Source organism: Grammomys surdaster, unplaced genomic scaffold (genome assembly GCF_004785775.1).
Source record: "Grammomys surdaster isolate TR1022 unplaced genomic scaffold, NIH_TR_1.0 144, whole genome shotgun sequence".
NCBI classification, from domain to species: domain Eukaryota; kingdom Metazoa; phylum Chordata; class Mammalia; order Rodentia; family Muridae; genus Grammomys; species Grammomys surdaster.
The window spans coordinates 6,045,600-6,066,081 of NW_021604602.1; the positions used below are offsets into that span (position 1 = coordinate 6,045,600).

General features: G+C 48.2%; 1 protein-coding gene across 1 annotated transcript; it reads left to right on the forward strand.

Annotated features, from left to right (window-relative positions):
• The first annotated feature begins 34 nt into the window (after positions 1 to 34).
• LOC114618667 (serine/threonine-protein phosphatase 2A 56 kDa regulatory subunit delta isoform-like) lies at positions 35 to 18,878 on the forward strand. The gene is made up of 3 exons (XM_028764436.1): positions 35 to 89; positions 669 to 734; positions 18,666 to 18,878. The coding sequence occupies exons 1-3, from the start codon at positions 63 to 65 to the stop codon at positions 18,876 to 18,878; spliced, it is 306 nt and encodes a 101-aa protein (XP_028620269.1). The 5' UTR covers positions 35 to 62.
• The last annotated feature ends 1,604 nt before the right edge of the window (positions 18,879 to 20,482 follow it).

A 20,482-nucleotide genomic window follows, 5' to 3' on the forward strand; every position in this document is an offset into this window, starting at 1 on the left:
GCTGCAGCGGCAGTGGCGGCGGGCGGCGGCAGGGGCGGCGGCGGCGGCGGCCCGCACCAGCCATGCCGAATAAAAACAAGAAGGAGAAAGTGAGTCGGGGCAGCGGGGGCTCCAGGACCGGGTCGGGGGTCCCCGCGTCGGCGGGTAGGGGCGGGGCGGCAGGTCGTCCAGGCTCGCGGGCGGGCCCAGGGCGCTGGCAGGATTGCATGGAGCTGGGGAGGCCGCCCAGGCTCTGAGGTGGCGCTGAGGTGCCGCGCTCGCTCTGGGTGGCGGCCGATGCTCCGTGCAGTGCTCTGCGTGGCGGGGGTTGGGGTGCTGGAGCGTTCCGGACTCGGCCCCAGAAATCCTCCCTGGTGAGGTTTAAGGGTGGGAGGGGAGAAAGAGATGGGCGGAGAACACTGGGTTTCTCTGTCCCTACCTGGAGTTTTCACCCCCACCCCCCAACACAGCCATGAAGAGAAACGGAATTTGAAGGCTCCTGGTACTGTGAATATATTCAATATGATGTAGTTTGCTGCTGGCCTATTAAAGCCATCAGAAGCTCTCAGTGATATGTATCAATTTAGAAACTGCATTTGAGCTGATGCTTAGCGGTCCAGATATTGAGAACACTAATTGTTTTTTGTTGTTGTTTGTTTGTTTCTGTTTTGTTTTGTGATGATTCCCAGGAACCACCAAAACCGGTGAAAAGTGGAAAAGGTTCAAAAGAAGGACAAGATACAGCAGAAGCAGAGGTAACCGCTGTACATAGTCGTTGTTAGCCTTATTCGCCTTTTAATCTAGGGTCTAACACAGAGGGTCTACGAACCAAAGTCTCCTAAAGTGTGTTTCTGTTTAAGACTTTCTGAAGTCTTTTCATATGAGTGACTTCTTTTCCCCCCACTTTTATTAAAGTGTGCACGGTGAAGCTTACATTTTTAAAAACAGTTTTGTGGCTTCTGACATAACTCAAGCCCTCCCAGTGAACTGGTCTTAAATCGAGTGTCTAGCTTTAGGGTCTGCCCCCTCATGCCTTTTCTGTGTCTCAGGTGGCTGGCTCTCGCAGTGACTCTTCCATGGTCCTTGCTTTCCTTGCTACAGCCTCTTGACCTGGTGTCCTGGGCAAGCTTCTCTCTTCTGCTCATGTCTGGTCCTTTTCCACTCAGAAGCGTGGATGTGTTTTGATAGCTCTAGTTTGGGTACTTTATAAAAAAGTCTTTTATCTCCTTCTTCAGCTCCCCCATCCTCATTGGTGAGTTCTGACTTTTCTTGCTTCCTGGCTTTGGCTTATTTCAAGAATATCTGGAATAACCTCTTGGGTCATTCGGTGGAATCCATGATCCTTAATAGAGTTATGTATGCCCTAGGGGGATTGGCAGGGCAGCCACTTTTGGTTTTGTGGTTTTGTTTTCTGTTTTGTTTGTTTTTGTTTGTTTGTTTGTTTTTGCTTTCTTTTGTAACTCATTGTCTTGGAACTGGAGTGCCTGAGCCTGGAGGCTTGGGTTTTAATTTAAGAGCGCCTAGAGGCTGCTCCTCAGTCTTCCCCTCTCCACAGCTGGATCTTTGAGATCTTGCCACAGACATTTTTAATTTGTGGATGTTAGGCCTCCTCTTCCTGAAAGCCACATTAGAACGAGTTAAATTCTGCCCGGAGAAAGACAGCTAACTGTCAGTAATCTGCAGGGGTTATTTTAGCTCCAGGTTGTCTTTTCCCCCTCGTTTGGTGTGTTCTGAGCCTCCCTCCTCTGCAGCAGGTGGTTCATCCCAGCAAATCTGTTGCCCTCCCTAGAGCCGAAAGCAGAAATCCAAAAGGTTCCTGAAATACCAGTAGATAGGATTGTCTGTGCCAGTCTTTGCCTGCCCTTTCTGTACAGCAGATCATGACGTCTTTCCTGTGGCACGCTTGTCTCTGACTGCCTTCCATAGCTAGCCCTTCAGCAGTTTTTACATGACAAGCAATTGCTTTGCAGGGGTTTACACTGTGTGCTTTGTTGTCTTGTTATTAGGACTGCTAACACTTCTTACTGTTCCCCTAAGCTTCCTCAATCAAACATACCTGTGTCCCATGGTTGTTGGAGGTCACAGAGAATATCAGCATGTATGTTCATTTCTCCCTAGTTTAGCAAAAGAGCCTGCTATCAGGATAGGATAGTGTTGGGTTTGAACCAAAAACCAAAATCAAACCAAAACAAAAAACCCAAACCATCCCAGTTGAAAGATGTCCATACCACTGCTGTGTAGAGAGTGTCTGTGAAGTAGGTGGGCATTTTACTGTCATCTGTGTAGGGCTCTGGAAGTGTGGCCTGCAGTGTCCAGTGTGATGCCCCAGTTGTCTTTTTGTATCTTTTCTAGTGCTACTGTCTAAGAGCTGGAGTCACAGAGCTTGAAATGACCACTGAAAAACACTGAGATGTTGGGCACTTCACCCCTTTCTCAGAAGGATGCTCGAGGCAACATGGCATGCTAAGCTTGGCCCTTGACAGATCACTGTTTAGATTATTTCGATGGAATACAGATCAAGGCACAGTAGTTCCTGTGACCTCTGAGTTACTCTTACTTTCTCCTCCCCTCAGCCTTCGGCTCTGCGGCTCTGTTCTTCCCTGTTAGTCCCACCCACTTAGCAAGCATGATTGACTCAGCGAGTGAATTAAGTCATTACTGCACACACACTTCTCTCCTCCTGTTACTCTGACTGAGTATTTTCACCTGAACAGTGTAAATGGGTTTGGTATTCCCAGGGCTGCTCCTTGAGTCCGTCTAATGTCACATCCCCGTCACAAAGCAGTGGTTTTTCCACACTGTCCTGTGAAGGCAGCTCAGAGCCTAGACAGTTTGCACACTCCAGGTTTACAGCCTGGAGACGTGAACAGGGCAGGTGTGCAGCCATGGATGAGCTGCTAACAGGCCTGGGGCGTAATCCCAGTGAGATTCAAGAAGTTAGCCTGTGATTGACTTAACGTACCACCGTCCAGGACACGCAGAGGCCTTACAGTGGACATTTGGCTGGCCTCACGAGAGACAAGGCATCAGGTGGTTTACATTGAAGAACACTTTTTTGGCTAGCCCAGGGGCTTTTTAAATAGGAAGGAAAAGTACTGGAGTGAAAGACAGCATGAGACACAGGAAGACATTCCAGGCTGGGAGTGAGAACAAACGGAGATTCCTGCCTGCCAGGAGTGACGCATTCAGTGGCCTCGTGAAATGTGTTTCCACATGGCTAAGACAACTTAGTGAGCTAAAGATATTAGGGGCCATTTTAACTGTGTGGGACAGATGGGCCCTGCTTTTCCTAAGAAATATTGCCCTGTAAGATGTACAGCACCACAAATCTGGTAGTGTAGTTACAGGTACTGTTCAAGGTTGTTACTGCTACTGGGCAGTTCTGCCTTGTTCTAGAAATTTCTTCAGTGATGTTAGTACATTTCTCTTTCCTTTTCTTCTCTGTCAAATAGAGTATGTTAAAGTTCAACTTATTACTTATTCCCATGTGTCCTGAAAATAAACATTTCTGTCCAGTGCCAGATACAGGTTTGTTTTGTAGCCTGTCTTTAGCTGACAGGCCACAGCCGACCCATGGGCCACTTGATGTTGGAAAATGTGGAGATGGATGGAGAGAACAAATTATCATTCAGGTACAGAGGAACATGACTAGGCACATTTTTATGAATATTTAAAATCCTAAATTCCACTGAGCTCTAGACAGTTGTCTTGCAGGGTCGGGCCATTGGATGGTGTTGCTGTATTGTCTTGTCGTGTTTTTAAAATCTGTGTTCTCTGTCCAAAGTTGAGATTTTTAAATGTGTTGATGATTTTTATAAAGTGATTTGTTTTGGGCACATTAAAGGTGGTTTGAGTCTTGTTTTCCGTCTGTGTGTTTCGTATGCTGGGCTCGGTTTTGTTTGAAAGTCTTTTCAGCATCTCTTATGTAACATCCAGTGCTCGGAAGGATTCGGAGCAGTCTTCCTTCAGACTCGGTCTCTCACGTTGACACTATTTACCTGACGAATATTCTGTCCCTTTGCGTTTCATTGCCACTACCCATCGGCATCTCATCTCGGAGGAGGGATAGTAAGGCTGAGGCTTGCCAGGGATCACATTAGGATGGGGGCAAAATAATGCTTTTATTTAAGTTATACTAAAATTTATAGAAGTTATTAATAACAGCTGTTACATGTGAACATAGGTAAAAAAATTTATGAAAATAGCTTTCAAAATTAATTCAGGGCTTTCTGTTGACTGTCTGTGGAGCAGACATCTTTCTTGAATAAGTTGGAAGAAGACTGTGGGAGTGGTTTGTAGACAGCCACATGGTGACTTAGCTGACGTCCTCTGTGGAAGGGTCAAAGCCTCCATCTAAGCATCGGCTGGCTCTTCTTAGACCTTAGGCCCTTGCCCAGTGCTCAGGTGCATAGAAAGTGCAGCCTCAGATGGGAGAGCTTGGGAGTGATTGGGAATGGCTGCTCTGGGATGGCTGCCTTTGGGCCTCAGAAGCACCTGGGTCCTCCGTAAGCCACTTTTCCTCCAGCTCCCACTCATTCACACGTAGGCTGGTAGATGGGTGGGAGACCTGCTGCCTATGCTGTCTGTATGGGGCCAGGGGCTTTGTTAGAGACTGTTCTGGGCTCTGTGTTAACCCTTGCCCTTACCTACTAAATGCCAGTAGCAGGCATTGCCGAATGTCTCCAGTGGAACAGACTCACCCCTGCTGAGCCCTGCACTGGAAAGACGCTCTACAGAGTGTGCACGCTTGCCTCCAGAGTGCGTCTGGCGCTCTCTGCTTGGTATGCTTCCATGTTGAACAGCAGTGCTCAGACAAAAGGGAAGGGCCCTTTACTCTCCTCAAAGGCATCGAGAACCCAAACAGATTTTATGTAGGTGGTTACAGCTCTCTTACCCATGTTTTTCATATTAGCAATTAAAACTGAAAAATTTCAAGTATTCATCAAATTCAGCTAATAATAGCAGTAATACTCGTTACATGTTAACAAAAATAGCATTTGTGTGAAAATACATTTTTTAAAAAAATTCCCTGAAAAGAGGGGGCATTGCTAGTGGGGCTGGAGAGATGGCTCAGCAGTTAAGAGCACTGACTGCTCATCCAGAGGTCCTGAGTTCAGTTCCCAGCAACCACATGGTGGCTCACAGCCATCTGTAATGGGATCTGATACCCTCTTCTGGTGTGTGTGAAGAGAGTGACATTCATATACATTACATAGATAGATAGATAGATAGATAGATAGATAGATGGATAAATTTTTGAAAAAAAGGGGCATTGCTTTAGGTTTTTCAGATTTCTTTAGCTGCTTGGCTCTACAGTCAGCCCATTTTGATGACACGTGTATAACTCACAAAAATCTTCACAACATGAGACTTAAAAAAAAAACTCATTAAGTCACATTTAAGTTGCTATGAAGACAGTAACCGGATCTCTTGGAGCACCTGAAAGGTCTCTAGGTAGCAACTCCAGACGTACTTTAAGGGCACCCGTTTCAGAATACCCTTCTGAGGACTGCTGCCCATCCTAACAACCCAGGTTCAGCCCCTGGAACCCACGTGGTGGAAGAGAATTGGCTCCTGCAAGTTGGCCTCTGACACACATGCACACAAGAATCTTAAGACAATTTTTAAAAGAATACCCTTCCTGTCTTTCAGTTTGATGGAGGCCTTCACGTTTTCTTGGCACCAACTCAAGTTAATCTATTGGAATTTAAGAATAGGTTTGATTATTTTTTAAACGATACATATTTATTTATGTGCACGAGTATTCGTGTGTACTGTATGTGCCTGCTGCCCATAGAGGCCAGAAGAGGGTGGCCAGAACTGGAATCCCAGGTGGTTGTGAGCTGCCATGTGGGTGCTGGGAATAAAACCAAGATCCTCTACCAGGATGGCAGGTGCTCTTGACTGGGAGCCATCTGTCCAGTTCAGAGGAAGCTTCCCTTTCTTAAGCCATACTGCTTTTGTTTTGTTTTTTAATTTGGGTAATAACTTGCTTATCTGAGTCACTTATCTGAGCTGTTTGAGCCACCTTACTGTCCTGTGGCTCGCCTGCCTTGCTCCCTGAGTCCTCTGAGGCCAGCTATTTAACACGATCCGTGATTCATCTTTGCACCCTCCACGTGTTAATTAGGTCCTACAGAGGAGAAATACTTGGTTGATGGATTTAAAAAGTGCTTAGAAGGTTGGGAATTTTGCCCAGTCCTGGAGTGTATACCTAGGGACTGCAAAGGCCTTGTGGTCAGTCGTCTGCACTTAATAAATAAATAGTGCCAGAGAAAGGAGAGCTTCAGGTCAGGCTGCTTACCGAATAGCCTTTAATTATCATTTGTTTTATTATTTTTGATCCCGAAAGGAATTTCAGTGCAGAATTTTCATTCAATATTATTGTTTTTAAGTAAATGATGTCATACTAGCTCCGATGATATGACAGTTAGGACTTTTCTTTTTGTTTATATCTGAGACAGGGTCTTACCATGTAGCCTAGGCTAGCCTCTTACCTCAGCTTCCCCAATGTTGAGATTATAGGCATGTGCCACCACACTTGGGACATAGGACTTCCTCTGCTGTTTTATGAAAGTTCTAAGCAATAGAAAATTTTTAGTTGAAAAAAGAATAATTGTCTCACAGATCTTACTAGAAAAGGTCAATGGTAAATTATCTATCTATCTAGTCTGTTTTTATTTAAAGCATTTCAGAATGGAATTTTTCCACTGAAACGTGTTTCTCATTCCTAATTACATTCATTTGGGGACTGAATTACATTCATTCTTGGTAGAATATATTTTTACTGTATTTTTCAAGGTAGTACACTTCATAGGTGACAAATGGGTAGATGATAGGTGGGTGGCTGGCTGGCTGGGTTTCTGGCTTGGACATCTTTGGCCCCGTGTGAGTGAGCATGGTGCTGAGGACTGGGGAGGATAAAAACACTAATGCAGTCCTGACCTGTTTAGAACTTAAGCATCGGCTCCGGGGTGTGATGTATGCTCCTGTTGCTGTGGACAGTCTGTGTGCTTGGGAGTTTCTTGTCAATTCCCCTTAGTTGGTGTTGAATGGAGGGGCCTAGGTAGGGCCCATCTCCTAGAAAGAGCCAGCTGCTGCTCTGGGTAAGGACACCAGGTGCTTTTAGCACCTAAGCGGACAGGACCAGGTCTGTGAGCAGCTAGGGGAAGAGATGACAGAAGTGACCTAAACACGGAGGCACAGGTAGCTGCAGGGGAGCAAGGCTTGTGGTCAGCCACAGGACAGAGCAGAAGTCTCCTCGTCCTTGTAAAGGAGCTAGCTGGTCACCATGGTCGATGACTAACTGCCCAGCCGCTGGCATGGGTCACAGGATGTCTTCTTGAGGCACAAGACAACTCCCCTGAAGTTCAGTGAGGTAGGAGCCAGACGGTGGGGGTACCCGGGCCAGGCTGAGCAGTACTGTCTGTCCCCCTACTTTTCTGACTGGGAGCAGTACTTAGCAGGTTGGAGAGCAGCCTCTCCTGAGAAGTGCTGCTTCCCAGTCCACAGCATCTGAGTTTCTCCACCTGGGGGAGTCAGAGAACAAGCCTAGAGTTTAAACTCCAGGGAGAGAATAAATGCCTTCACTCAGGATGCACAGAGCTGTCCTTTCTCTTTTTGTTGAGAAACATGACATTGATAGATGAGTTCCCTACAAAGTACAGCCTACAGGCGTTAGTGTAGCAACAAATGTTCATTTTGCCCAGGGAGGAGCTCAGGGAGGAGCTCAGGGAGGAGCTCAGGAGTTGGCCACGTCAAGTGATTTCATTTCAACCTAAAGTAATGAAAATTAAACTTAAAGTCAGCCTCCTTGGGTTAGCCGCATTTCAAGTGCGCAGTCGCCCCGTGTGGCTGGTAGCTACCAGATGTAGGGTATATACAGTGTCTGGGAGAGTCCTGGGAGGGAGGCTGGCATGCAGCCAGGCAGAGGTTTACACAACCACTTCTAGCTTGAGTGAACATCTTGTGATTTAGCTTCATTCGCCCTCTTTAATGATACAAATTATCAAGTTTCAGATGAAAAATTTAAACGAAAAGAAGAGACAAATGGGCAAGAGGAGAGACTAGCTAAACTTAGAGAAAAGAAGACCCAAGGGAGAGTACTGGGGTGAGGTGGGAAGGTGCTGCATTTACCTCTTGGTCCTTGACAGGCCTCTCCCAGTTCTACACATGAGGAAGACTCATTTTCTTAGGTGAGGGACCTTGAGAGACCCAAGAGAAGGCACACGTCGTCACAGTCATTCTTGCAGACAGTGTCTACAAATTTATATGTCTACAATTTTATAGGTCAAAACATCCATGGTTAAAACAGTATGAAGCCTGGGTGTTGTCAGTGGAGAGTGCGTGCATTTGCCTACTGTCGGTTAGACCCTGGGTTTGACTGACAGCACTGGACAAAGTATCTCCTAGTATTAAACTAGTACGGAAATATATCTTTCTCACTCCACATTCAGTTTGGTTTAGGTGGTCAGGGACAGTCTTGCCAAGGAGTTGGCATTCAGTGTGGGACCCTCATCCCAAGGGTGTAGGCAGGTGTTGGGCATTTGGAGAGTGAGGGCGAATGACTGGGCAGGCAGGTTTGCAGAGTAGGAGAAGGTGGCTATGCACAGCATGGGGTATGACAGATTCCAGATCCCTACCTCTGTGGGTCCCTGGAGCCAGGTCACATCCTCTTAGCTTCCCCGTTGATGTGTCTGGAGAGCTCTGTCCAGAGACACCTATGACACGTGATCCTCAGTTCTCTTGCTACTAAAGGTCATAGCACTGTGACTCCTTTCCTACCCCTGGGAACCAGGCTGGCAGGTTTGCTCAAATCTGTGGTCAACACTGATCAGAAAACCCTCCTTCCTCTCTGTTTCCACCTCTCAGCAGGAAGTGGTGGCCTAGAAAAATAAACTTTCTCTGAAGGGCTAGATATAACTGTCCTAGGCTTTATGGGCCTGAAATATTTGTATGGTTTGTCACAGCCACCTGCTGTGCTATTGTAGGACAGAGCAGCCTCAGACAATGGCGAGCAAACAGGTGCTACCTTCTCACAAAACTGCTTCTCACAGAGTAGGTGGAGGAAGGGCAGTGTGGCCCAGGGACATGGCTCTCTGGCCCTGGTCCAGGGTGCATCCATGCAACTGGCCACGGAGAGAAAGTGGTGAGGTGGTTGGTTATGTCGGCCATCTTGGACCCCCATCTGAAGCCAGCCCCGGTTAGGGCAAGGAGCAGCCTTTGTGTTTGACTCTGTTCACCATCGTGAACCCCTTGTGATCCCAATGGCTTGGCCCTGCTCTGTGGCACAGTAGGCATCTTACATGTAGTCGTGAATTTTTAGAGCTGCAGAGTTTGAATGAAGGAAACGTGCTGTTTGTTCAGTGTAGTAGTCCCTTATATGGTAAGATGCTTAGGAGTGAGGCTTTGTCACCAAGCCAGTTGCTTACTTTGCTGGTTGAATGAATAATTTTAAAGCACAGAGACTAACAAGCACCCGTGACTCTGTTGCCCAGAATTCTTTCACTCCACATTTAGGAGGATGCTGCCTGCTGCACAGGAGGTTGTGGGGAATAAAAGTGACAGTTGGACTTTGGATGAGACTTCGATTATTAGAAACACACCCTTCCTTGATATCTATGTTGTCCCTCTATGGTAGCTTGTGCCACTATACCCAGTAGCTGTTGGGAAGACTTGTAGAGTGGCCATTTGCCCTGTACCCACTGTGGTAATAACAGAAGTCAGCAGAGTCCTGCCTGGGTGGTTCATAGTCCCTGCTCCTCATGGCGACTGATAGTTTTACTTTCCCTCCTCTCAAGAACTTCCCCTTGAAGGATCCAGAATCCAAGTGCTTGGGCCCTGAGAAGGTCAGAAAGATAGCTGCCTTGTACCTTAGGATACCTAGATCACCCCAAAGCTGCCAGAGGTCCCCCAGAGATACAGGTAGTGGGGCTGTAGTATGCACTCAGAACTCTCAAAAGGAAAGTCATCTATCTTGATTTGAGTTTGATAAACAACATTGTGTTTGAGACTGGTTTGTCAGACACATGAAAGCTAAGGGAAACCCTGGGCTGAGCAATTAGACCAAAGCACATCCACCATGGTCTTCAGTCCAGGACAGTGGCCAGAGGGAAGACCCGAGTCTGAGAACTTCCCCAAGCCAGGCAGGAAACAGCACACACTCCTAGACAATGGTCAGCTTTAAGACTTGTCTCACTTTGATCTCATGAGTGAGCTCCTGACCTGCAGAAGCCCCTGCTGCTTCTCAGTGTCTAGCTCATGTCAGTGATAGGCTGTGCTGGGGCTTCCCAAACCATGGATGTTTGTAGCAGCAGACCTAGAAGGGGCAAGGATGCCAGAGGGCAGAGAAGCTTCACCACCACCTCCTTCCAGAACATTCCCTCAGCTTGAGCTCTAGGAAGCTCACAGCCACCAAGCAGCCACTGTTTGTTGCCCTCCCACTAGCCTGCACTCAGTGGCTCCATCCTGGCTTCATATGCATGCCGTTCCTTCTCTGCCTGGACCACACTCCATCCTAAGGCTGTAACACGAGTTACTGCAGCAGCTGAGGATGCCCCGCTGCCTTCCACCTCTGGCTGTTGTAGACAGGGCTTCTGCAACTGTGCGTGAGCAGGATTTTCTCTGTGCGTCCATTGTGAGTCCTTGTGGATATCTTCCAGGGAGTGGGGTTGCTGGGTCACATGGTGATTGTGCAGTTCACTTACTGAGGAATTCCAGCTCCTCCCCAACCCCCAACACACACACACACACACGCACACACGCACACACGCACACACGCACACACACGAGCGCACCAGGTATTGCTATCTTCCATTTGTTTGAACATTGCCTATGCTGACGCTGGTAGCTGGTGAGGCAGAGGAGCATCTTTCCGTGTGCCTGTTGTCATTGAGTGTAGCCTTTCCTCCTGTTGAGTTATTAGGAGAAGTTTTTGTATTTTGGCTGCTAGCAGACTGCCATCAGATATGCAATTCGCACATATTTTGTCTTTAACAGTTGCCTTTTCCTTTTTATAATGCTTTTTATGTACAAAAAATATATTTTTAATGAAATCCACTTTATCTGGTTTTGTTGTTGTTTTCATTATCGGTAGTAACTTGCTGTCAAATCCAAGGCAGTGAGACTTCTCTGTGCTTCTAAGAGTTTTATGGTTTTTCCTGTTGTATCTTGGGTCTTTGGTACGTTCTGAATTAAGTTTTTACATATGCTAAGGGTTAAGGACTCCCTCTCATACTCTCCCATGTGTCTGTCCCAACTCTGTCCGTTGTCTGCGTATGTTTGTCTGCGGGGTAGTCTTGCTCATTAGTTCTGACTGACTTACCACTATGTCAGTCAGATCACACTATCTTGATTAAAATTGTGTCTTAAAAGATGTTAACGGACATGCAAAAATAGTTTGGGTGTGGGAAAACAAACCGCTTGGCATTTGTGTGTGCAGTGTGTGTGTGCAGGCATGTGCAGTGTGTGCATTCAAGCCGTTACACGGAGGTGGGCGTGGGAGTTGAGCAGCGAGAGTCTGCAGGTAGAGTGGAGACAGGCGAGAGCAAGATGCTCAGAGGCTCAGCATCTTTGTAGACAGCTGATCAGTGCCGGGAAGCGCCTGAGAGTGCCAAGGGCGGGGCACCCTGGCTGCACGAGTGAGGAGGGAGAGAAAATGGCAAGCAGTCCTGAGCCAGTTCCCAAGGTCAAGTCTTAGAAAAGCTTTGGTTAGGGGTGGAAGTGGGCTTAAAGACAAGGCGTTTCACATAGAGGGAACAGGTACTGACACAGCATCCCATTCTGGGGACAGTTGGGAATCCAGGAATAGCCTGTTGTGCCTGAAGTGTGGCTGTATGTTGGGACTAAGGTTCAGAAAGGGATGTCTGGTCGCAAGATACAAAGAGGGAAAAGAGGGGTGTTCTACTCTAGTGTCATCTAGAAGTCCTGGGATTAAACCAGAGAGATACTTACATTTTCTGTTATGAATTATTTTCATATACACAGGAACGAAGGGGAAAGTTTGATGAAAGTCCTATGACCTGGCTTTAACATCACCAGAGTGCTGTTAGTCTGTTCATCTGGCGCCCTCCCTCCTCTCCTCAGACCGTTCTGAAGCCAGTCAGAGCCCGATGTGTGTTTTGCGATAAGAACCCTTTGTATAACACACATGAGCAGAACATGCTAGCAGGGCTCAGCCCTTTGCTCACAGTGTGTGCATACAGTGACTGCGGAGATGATGCCATGTGTGCATACAGTGAGTGTGTATGCCCTGCTTCCTCTCCTCCACTTCTGGTGACCAGTCTCCTCCACTCAGGGCCACACACAACAGAGTGTGTGCAGGCTTCTCGGTGGCTGCCTTAGCTCACTTAGTGTGGTGTCCCCCAGCTCCCTCCCTGTCGCATAAATGGTGGTATTTTGTTTATTTATGGTTGAATAATATTCCAGTGTGCATCTGTTGCTGAGCACCTGGGCAGATCCTGGGTTGTCAAGAGGCCGCAGGAAACCTGAGTGTGCGGGTACCTGTGCTGTGCTGGTTTGACTTCCTTTGGATACAGAACCAGAAGTGAGATGGCTGAATCATATGGTAGGGCTATTTTTAGTTTAGTGAGGAACCACAATTTTGTTCTACATAATGGTGCAAACTTACATCCCCACCAGCAGTGTGCAGCTTTCTCTTCCTCCACATCCTCACTAGCTCTGATGGGTGTGTGTGTGTGTGTGTGTGTGTGTGTGTGTGTGTGTGTGTGTGTTTATGCGCACATGCGCGCATGTGTGTGCACATGTCTGTATACATGTGTATATTTTTGTCCATATATACATGTGTATATTTATATGTGCATGCATGTATATATACATGTATCTGTTCACAATTTTGAGGTGAAACAGCAGCTTATGATTTTGATCATTTTTTTGATTGTTAATGTCAAGCATTTTCACATATTTGTTGGCTATTTGTGTTTTGAGGTGAGTCTGTTCAGATCACCTGCCCATTCTTAATTGGATTATTGGCTTTTGATTTCCTATTCCCTGTGTATCTGGACATTAACCTTCTATCAGATGACTGGCTGGCAGACATGTCCTCTCTTTTTATGGGGTATCTCTTCCCTGTGTCGTTCCCTTCACGGTGTAGAAACCTTATTTGATATAATCCTATTTGCCAGTTTTTGAGTGTTTCCTGTGGTTGGAGACTTTCAGCAGAACCAAGCTGCTGTCAGTACCCCTTGAAAGCGAGCAGGAGACAGCCACCCAGGTTGCTGACGACTTTAGCTTCAGTTGGTTGACAGCAGTTTATACAGTCCTCTCTACAACTGCAGAACGGCGGGGCTTTGGAAGATGCTAGAAGGCAGAACTACTCAGAGTAGAGTGCAAGGATGGAGGATCCAGGCAGTGTTGGTATCACTCAGGAGTGGGGACTCTGGCTGGGTGAGGCTGAAGCCTGTCTCCACTAGTGCTGCGGGATGTTGGGTTCGCCCACATCTGAACCTTTCACTGTGGACTCCAGAGGAAAGGCCCCAGCTGTGTTATTCTCAGTGCACATAGGCACTGTTAGAGAACTTGCAGGAGAGGAATGGGCCATCTCAGTGCACATAGGCACTGTTAGAGAACTTGCAGGAGAGAAATGGGCTATCTGGCTAGAAGCTGGAGGGAAATTTTGTGTGGGCAGCACTCATTCCAGGACTGACTGTGAGCGAGGTGTCGTGGCCATTAGGGAGGAATACTCGACAAGAGTCACTCATTTCTCAGGGCTCCTTGCTTTTGCCTTTTGTGAGGTGACCTTTTGGCCTCCTCCATCTCCTGAGACCTTGATTCTGGCTTCATGTCCATTTCCTAGTGGCTCCTGGCAGACCTCACACTGTTTACCCACATGGACTCACATAGTCAGTTGGCATCCAGGCCTCAACCCATCCCCTCCCTGCTGTGCTGCTCCAGGTCTAGGTCCAGCTCAGCTGTCATCCAGCTGTGGTTTCCTTCCTGTGGGCCCTGTCCTCGCAGCACCAGGCACAGTCAGCCTTTCTATACCGGAAGCAGCTGCCCCTGCCTCCTGTGCCCTTTCTCCTTACTCTCCCTCCGGCTAGATACTGACATGCTGCTGCCGCTGCTCATGGTCCCTGCTCCATCTGAGCTCTGGTTAACTTCTCCCGTGCTGCTCAGTAAGACCAGCCTCACCCAGCCATGACTGCTGTGCTGTAGCCGTTGGCATTACATCTGTTGGCAGCCGTCTATCTGTCCTGGAAGACACCTTCGACACTGTCCTCAGCCCCCTGTCCCCTCCTCTCCCTCCTTGTCTGTTTGTCTTCATTGGCCAGATGATCATGCACATGGCTTGAGCAACTCACTTAGATATTGTTGATTTCCAGTGTCACATGACCAGTTCCAGTACACTTCCCAAGTGTCTAGTGGGTGTCTGGCAGGATTGTCCTGAGCATCAAGACACAGTGAGGAAGGTGACTAAGAGTTTGTTTCATGGGCAGGGTAGGATAGATAGCCAGTAGACAAGATTACAAGCAAAAAAACCAAAAAACCAAAAAACAAAAAAACTAAGAATCTAGCAGCTGAGTCTTACTCTTTTTTAAAATCTAATTTTTTATGTATATGGGTTTTGTATTTGCATGTATGCCTGCATGACAGAAGAAGGCATCACACCCCATTACAGATGATTGTGAGCCACCAGGTGGTTTCTAGGAATTGAACTCAGGGCCTCTGGAAGAGCAGTCTGTGCTGTTAACCACTGTGACCAGCACCCCAAGTCTTATTCCTATGAAAAGAAAATACATTTTGGAAGAAGCAGGGAGAGGGAACTTTGGCCTCTTCATTCTGACTGTAATGGGATCACCACATTGGCCCTCAGACAGTTCGGTCACATGAACTTCCTGCTTTGCCTTCCTTCAGTGCTGATTGCCACTGACTTCACCTCTCCCCTCAGCCAGAAGGGAGGCATTCTCTCTCCCCTGGTCTCTTCTCCACTCCTACCCCACACACCTGCCTCATCCTCCAGCCCTTGTGGTTTGGCCGACAGCCTGACACTGGCTGTTTTCCACACTTAGCTGCACTTCCTGCCCAAGCCAGTCTCTGAATTTCTTCTTTATAGTTGAACCCGCAGCCTTCTCGGGGCTGGAGCCCACAGAGCCAGAGTGTCTTTTAGAGAGTCCCGCCCCATTACTGCCACACCGCTCCACCTCATCTGGAGCTCTTCCGTGTAAGGTCCATGTCTCACCCAGGCTGTTGGTCCATGCACTGCTTTGGAAGGCCCCTGTGCCTTTCCAGTCTCTGTCTACCTGTCCCTCTCTGGGTGAATGACCCACAGCCATGCCAAGGCCATGGCAGAGGGTGTGGAATGGAGGCGAGCACTTTTCTTCAGAAAAGCTCTCCTGGCTGGCAGCTCCTGAGATCCTCACAAAATTGACAAAGTGGCTGGACAGGCCCTGGTAATGTGCCCTTACCATTGACAGAGTGTAAGATCCTAGCATTCGGCCAAAAGTGCTCAGGCATGATGTACCGTGACGTGCTATGACGTTCTGTGACGTGGGAAGGCTGTGGAGGTGCTATGGGGGAGTGAACAGCATGGCAGGTGAGGACCTGGAGGAGCTGCAGGTGGAGACATGGTGGTGGGCCAGGCCTGGAAGCAGATATGTAACCAACATGATACTAGAAGACACTCTCACACTGGATAAACAAGGAGCAGTGGCCAGATTTTCTCTCTGGAAGTTTTCTGCCTCCTTGCCTCCTAGTAGGTGCAGGCTCTGGAGAGTCCAGAGGAAGGCAGACTCAGCAAGGTTTAAGGGAGGGAAGCTGATGGCTTGGTGTCTACAGAGGTGGCAACCACCTCCTTCCTGTAGACATTGAAAACCTTACCTCAGCTTGTTTCCCTGCAGAGCAGCCGGCCAGCCTCTGGATTTGATTTAATTCTGTTTCGTGGGTTAACCAGACCATCCCTAGTCTTATCCTTGGTTATATAAGATGCCATTTGTTTCTCTGCTGGGTGTGAAGTGTCTTTCTACTGTTGTTCCTCAAGGTCCTTGTCGGTGAGGTCCTGGATTGGCATTGTAGACCGTGGGAGGTGGAGGTCAGAGCAGTCTGCAGTGCACACACAGAAGCCAGGAACACTCTGTGGGACTGTCCTTGAGGCCGAGCAGTAAATTCTAGGACTTTTACATTTTATCATTTTAAATTATGTGTGTGGATGTGCGTGTGCACGTGTATGCACAGGGACTTGTGCACGCGTGAGTGTAGGTGCTCTCGGAGGCCAAAAGCGTCGGACCCCTGGAGCTGGAATTCCAGGCTATGTGACCTGCCCAGTGTGGGTGCTGGAAACCGAACCCATGTCTTCCGTACGAGCAGCAAGTTCTTTTACCTGTGGAGCCATCTCTCCAGCTTTCAAAGGAGTAACCCAGGAAAGCCTACACATAAGTTTTGATTTGGGGGGAGGGCTTCATGGAAGAGGTGAGTTATACTTGGAGCTTTCTTTTTAAACATCTTACTTTAGTGATTTATTTGTATGTATGTGTGTATACACATGTGCATGGATATTACGGTGCACACGTGGAGTTCAGAGGACAACTTGTGGAAGTCTTCTCCTTCCATCATTTGGGTCCCAGGGATTAAACTCAGGTGGTCAAGCTTGGTAGCAAGCGTCTTTACCCACTGCCTCTCGCCAGCCCATGGGCGGGTGAGCGAGCTATGTTATTTATTTATTTATTCATTGTGCCCAAAGCAAGAATGAGAGATCCTTTATTAGTTGTCTGTCACAATAATAAATGCCAAGCATAGCTGCTTATAAGGTGACTCAGTTTTGGTGAGGACAGAAAGGCAGGTGGCAATGGTGGAACTATGTGTAACTTACCATCTTTCAGTCCAGGAACAGGAAAAGCCCCGTGTGCACAGGGACTTTCTACTAGGCCCCAGCTGTTAAAGGTTCACACCACTTCCATTCCAGCATCCTAGGGATCAAGATCAGACCTTACCAGACAGAGATCAGAGAGAAAGTCCAGAGCCACAGAGTGTGTGGGAAGGGTACCAGCCCCCACTCTCAGGTCAGAACTCCGGCTGCTGCTCTCAACCTGTCCAAGTGATCTTAGGCAGCATATTAAAGACAAAGCGGACCTTTACTGCTTAGCAAATATGCATTCCAAGGATGGCAGCCGATAAGTCTGGGGCTTGTGTTGGTGTGACTGGTCTCTATGGCCCTGTGTGATGATGGGAAGGGTTACGGGTTTTGTATCTTCAGGTTGGAGTTTGTTGGCCTTTCAGTGTGTGTGTGTGCTGAGGGGTGAGGATATGCACATGTGTGTACAGATGTGCTTGTATGTGCATGTGGGTGTGTGGAGGCCAGAGGTTGACAGAGTGTGTCTTCCTCCTCCTCTGTCACTTCCTACCCATTTCAGCACCACTGACGGCCGTTTGAAAGAACATCTGTACAGACACAGGTTCCTCTGCTTGGGGCAGACAGAGTGCAGTGACCATGATCTGTGCATCTTGCCTTCACTGTTGGCTGTCATTTCTGGACAGTGGTAGCTGGAAACCACAGTTTCTCAGGTCATCTGGTCATACACAGAAACCCCAGCAAGTGGGGGCCCAGAGCCCGCACGAGCTCCACAGGATCCCTGAACCTGTGTGGGTGACGAGGGCCTCCAGCGGCTTTGCTGCCTCTCTCTTCAGTCTCCTCTGCTCGGCAGGAATAGCTCACTGGCCACAAGGAAGTTGGCTAGCCCTGATGACTATCGCATTATCAGAGACGTGCCTGCTAGTTGGGAGCCCAAGTTGCATGGAAAGGAAAGCCAGGATGACTGGCTCCTAGGCGCAGGGAAGGCACCTGTACACAGCAGACAGTAGTGAACCAGTGAGAACTGGCTGTCACAGGAGGTGCTCTCTCGCTCCTGTCTCTGTTCAGTGGTTATAGGAGCCTGTGCTCTCACATCTTACAGTTCTGGAGGGCAGGGCAGAGATTAGAATCAGGGCCCAAGGGGAGGCCCAGGGTGCTGTGTCTGCTCACAGCTCCTCCTCTGTCTGCAAGTCACAGTGAGCTTCGCTTCTACCTGACTCTGGACTTGAGGTTCCATTATCTCATTGCCTTCCAAATTTCACCGTCCTCCCTTCCTCGTTAGGAGTGCTCTGCTGACACCGGCCATCTCCATAGTTAGGGGTCCTCCCATCTCTGGTGACCTTGACTTATTCATATCTGCAAAATTCTTTTGCCAAGTGAGAGCCATGTTCACATGTCCCAGAGATTAGGATGTAGAACCATGTTCACATGTCCCAGGGATTAGGATGTGACATTTCTGTGGCAGTCACTACCTAGCCTACCACATTATGGTGACATTTTAGAAGTCAGCCAGGCAGATGGCTTACAGTTGCTATCAGCACTCAAGAGGCTGAGGCGGAAGGATCACCACTAGTTGGAGATTAGCCTCTGATACGCAGTGCATTCAAGGCCAGCCTGAGCTACCAAGTGAGACTGTCACCAAACAAAAGAACTCAAAAGTCTTCAGGGGACATAAGTAGTCAGGTGCCTGACTCTCATAGTCCAGGGTTGCTGAGGACGGGACTTAAGCCTCAGCCTCCAGCAGCTCCAGTTAAGGGGTGAGAAGAACACTGCCCCAGAGCAGTGTGTGTGTGCGTGTGTGTGTTTACTACATTTCAGTTATTAGCAATCATTTTAAATAATACATTTTACATGCTCGTTTCTTTTTTTTTTTTTCTGAAAACAGATAGCCAGCAGGAAGAACAGCCTCGCGGCTGTCCAGTCTTCGACATCTACTAAAATAAAAGTCCCAATCCCTCAGCCCATCGTCGTCCCTGTGAAGAAAGACAAACGGCAGAATTCTTCACGGTTTAATGCCAGCAATAATAGAGAACTGCAAAAACTCCCATCTTTAAAAGGTAATTCTCCCTTGTGGCTGGGGGAGAAAGGCCGTGTCTAGCCATGCTGACTCCTTACTTTAGTGATCGGGTTTGGTTTGGTTCTCTCCTGATTCCGTTTTTCGTTGGATGGAATGCCACTTGCTTTACTGCACTAACAGTTTTAATTCCAGAGCTTTGGAGGATAACAGTCCAGTCGCTACATACGTTACAAGTGCACTACAGTAAGACAATAAGGGAAATTTAAAATCCTAAAAGCTGTAAGGAAGCAGCTGCTTCTCTTTCACGTGAGTCTCTGGCTTGTCTCCAACACTGGCTTTTAGAAGGGGTTACTCCAGGTCATCACCAAAGTCCAGCTGGGGCTTGCTCCTTTAACCGTGGCCGGCCAGATCCGTCCTTTACCTGTGACCAGCTGTGGCCTAGGGCTCTTCACTTGCAACCGTCCCCTTGGCACAGCCGTCTGTCCAGCAGAGGACCTTTAAACTCTTAGGTTTCCTCCAGGAGGCGTCTGTGTTGAGGTACCTAAGACTTTGACAAGGAGAATGGTTCAGCCATGGTCTGGTGTGAACCTCTGATGGTCTTTACATATTCTGAGATCTAAAACTGGTACACAGGATAGCTGTCAGTCTGTCGTACCTGAAGTTTGTAATGATGGGTGATTTTATTAATCTTGACTGAATGTGTGGAGAGCCAGACGTTGGTCTTCTTTAGAGTTGATTCCCAGCGCCATCCGCAGGGCCAGGGCGCAGCAGAGCTCCATACAGATGTGCTTCGGGGAGGAGCCAGTAGGTGGGCAGCCATTCTCTGGATACAGGTGTTATAGCTAAAAGGGCATGGCACCAACCAAGCCTGAATCCCTGTCACTGCTCTTCCAGACTCAACATCTGGGTGACGAGGGGATGTAGGTGAACCCTTTTTACACTGCCCCAGGAGGCTAAATCAGAGAGGTGTGGTGTCGGGTTGAGAAAGACTCAGAATAACTGCGTGGAGCCCACCTTCCCAAATGTCCCAGCCTGGTGCATGTCATAAGGGCATGTTAGAGTGTGTCCTGCCCCCCTCACACAGGTCAGAGCCCAGGGAGAGCTCAGCATAGGCTGGAACCAGGTTTCTGTCTTGGGATCCTTACCTGTCGGAAGGAGTCTTCGAGAGGCTCCTCGTAGTCTCCGCTCTGCCTCCGCCTGTGCCCTCCATGCCTGTCTCCACCTTTCTCCTTACACGAGATCTTTCTCCTACAGCATCTCTCTCACCAGACCCAAGGTGTATCAGTACAAGCACTCAGTGCTCTTTCCCGAAGGTAGCCTTGGGTGTCTCCTGCCATCGTCCTGTGACAGGATTGTTATGCCTGGATTTCAGAATAATCAAGTAGGGTGACGTTTGTGCCCACGAAGTGGGCTCAGCTGGGCCAGGCACTTTGTGATGGTCTGTGTCGTCCTCCCATAGTGGCCCCATGAAGTGTCTGTCACTCTGTAACAGTCTCATGGGGCCTCTGACTGGCTCTTTCCCTCTCCCGTATCTGGGAGTTACGTCCTCCTCTCCTGACTGTTTCAGTTCACTACCCCTTCATCCCCACTTTCATGGTAATTATCTGATTTTTTAAATACCTTTTTCTTTTTTATTAAGTCAGATGCAGAATTCTCCTCATTTTTGTGTAATGCCAATAGAAAGC

Coding starts and splice junctions, on each gene's coding strand:
- LOC114618667 (XM_028764436.1), top strand. CDS start 63: ATGCCGAATAAAAACAAGAAGGAGAAA. Junction 90..668: donor ATAAAAACAAGAAGGAGAAA/GTGAGTCGGGGC, acceptor GATGATTCCCAG/GAACCACCAAAACCGGTGAA. Junction 735..18,665: donor AAGATACAGCAGAAGCAGAG/GTAACCGCTGTA, acceptor TTCTGAAAACAG/ATAGCCAGCAGGAAGAACAG.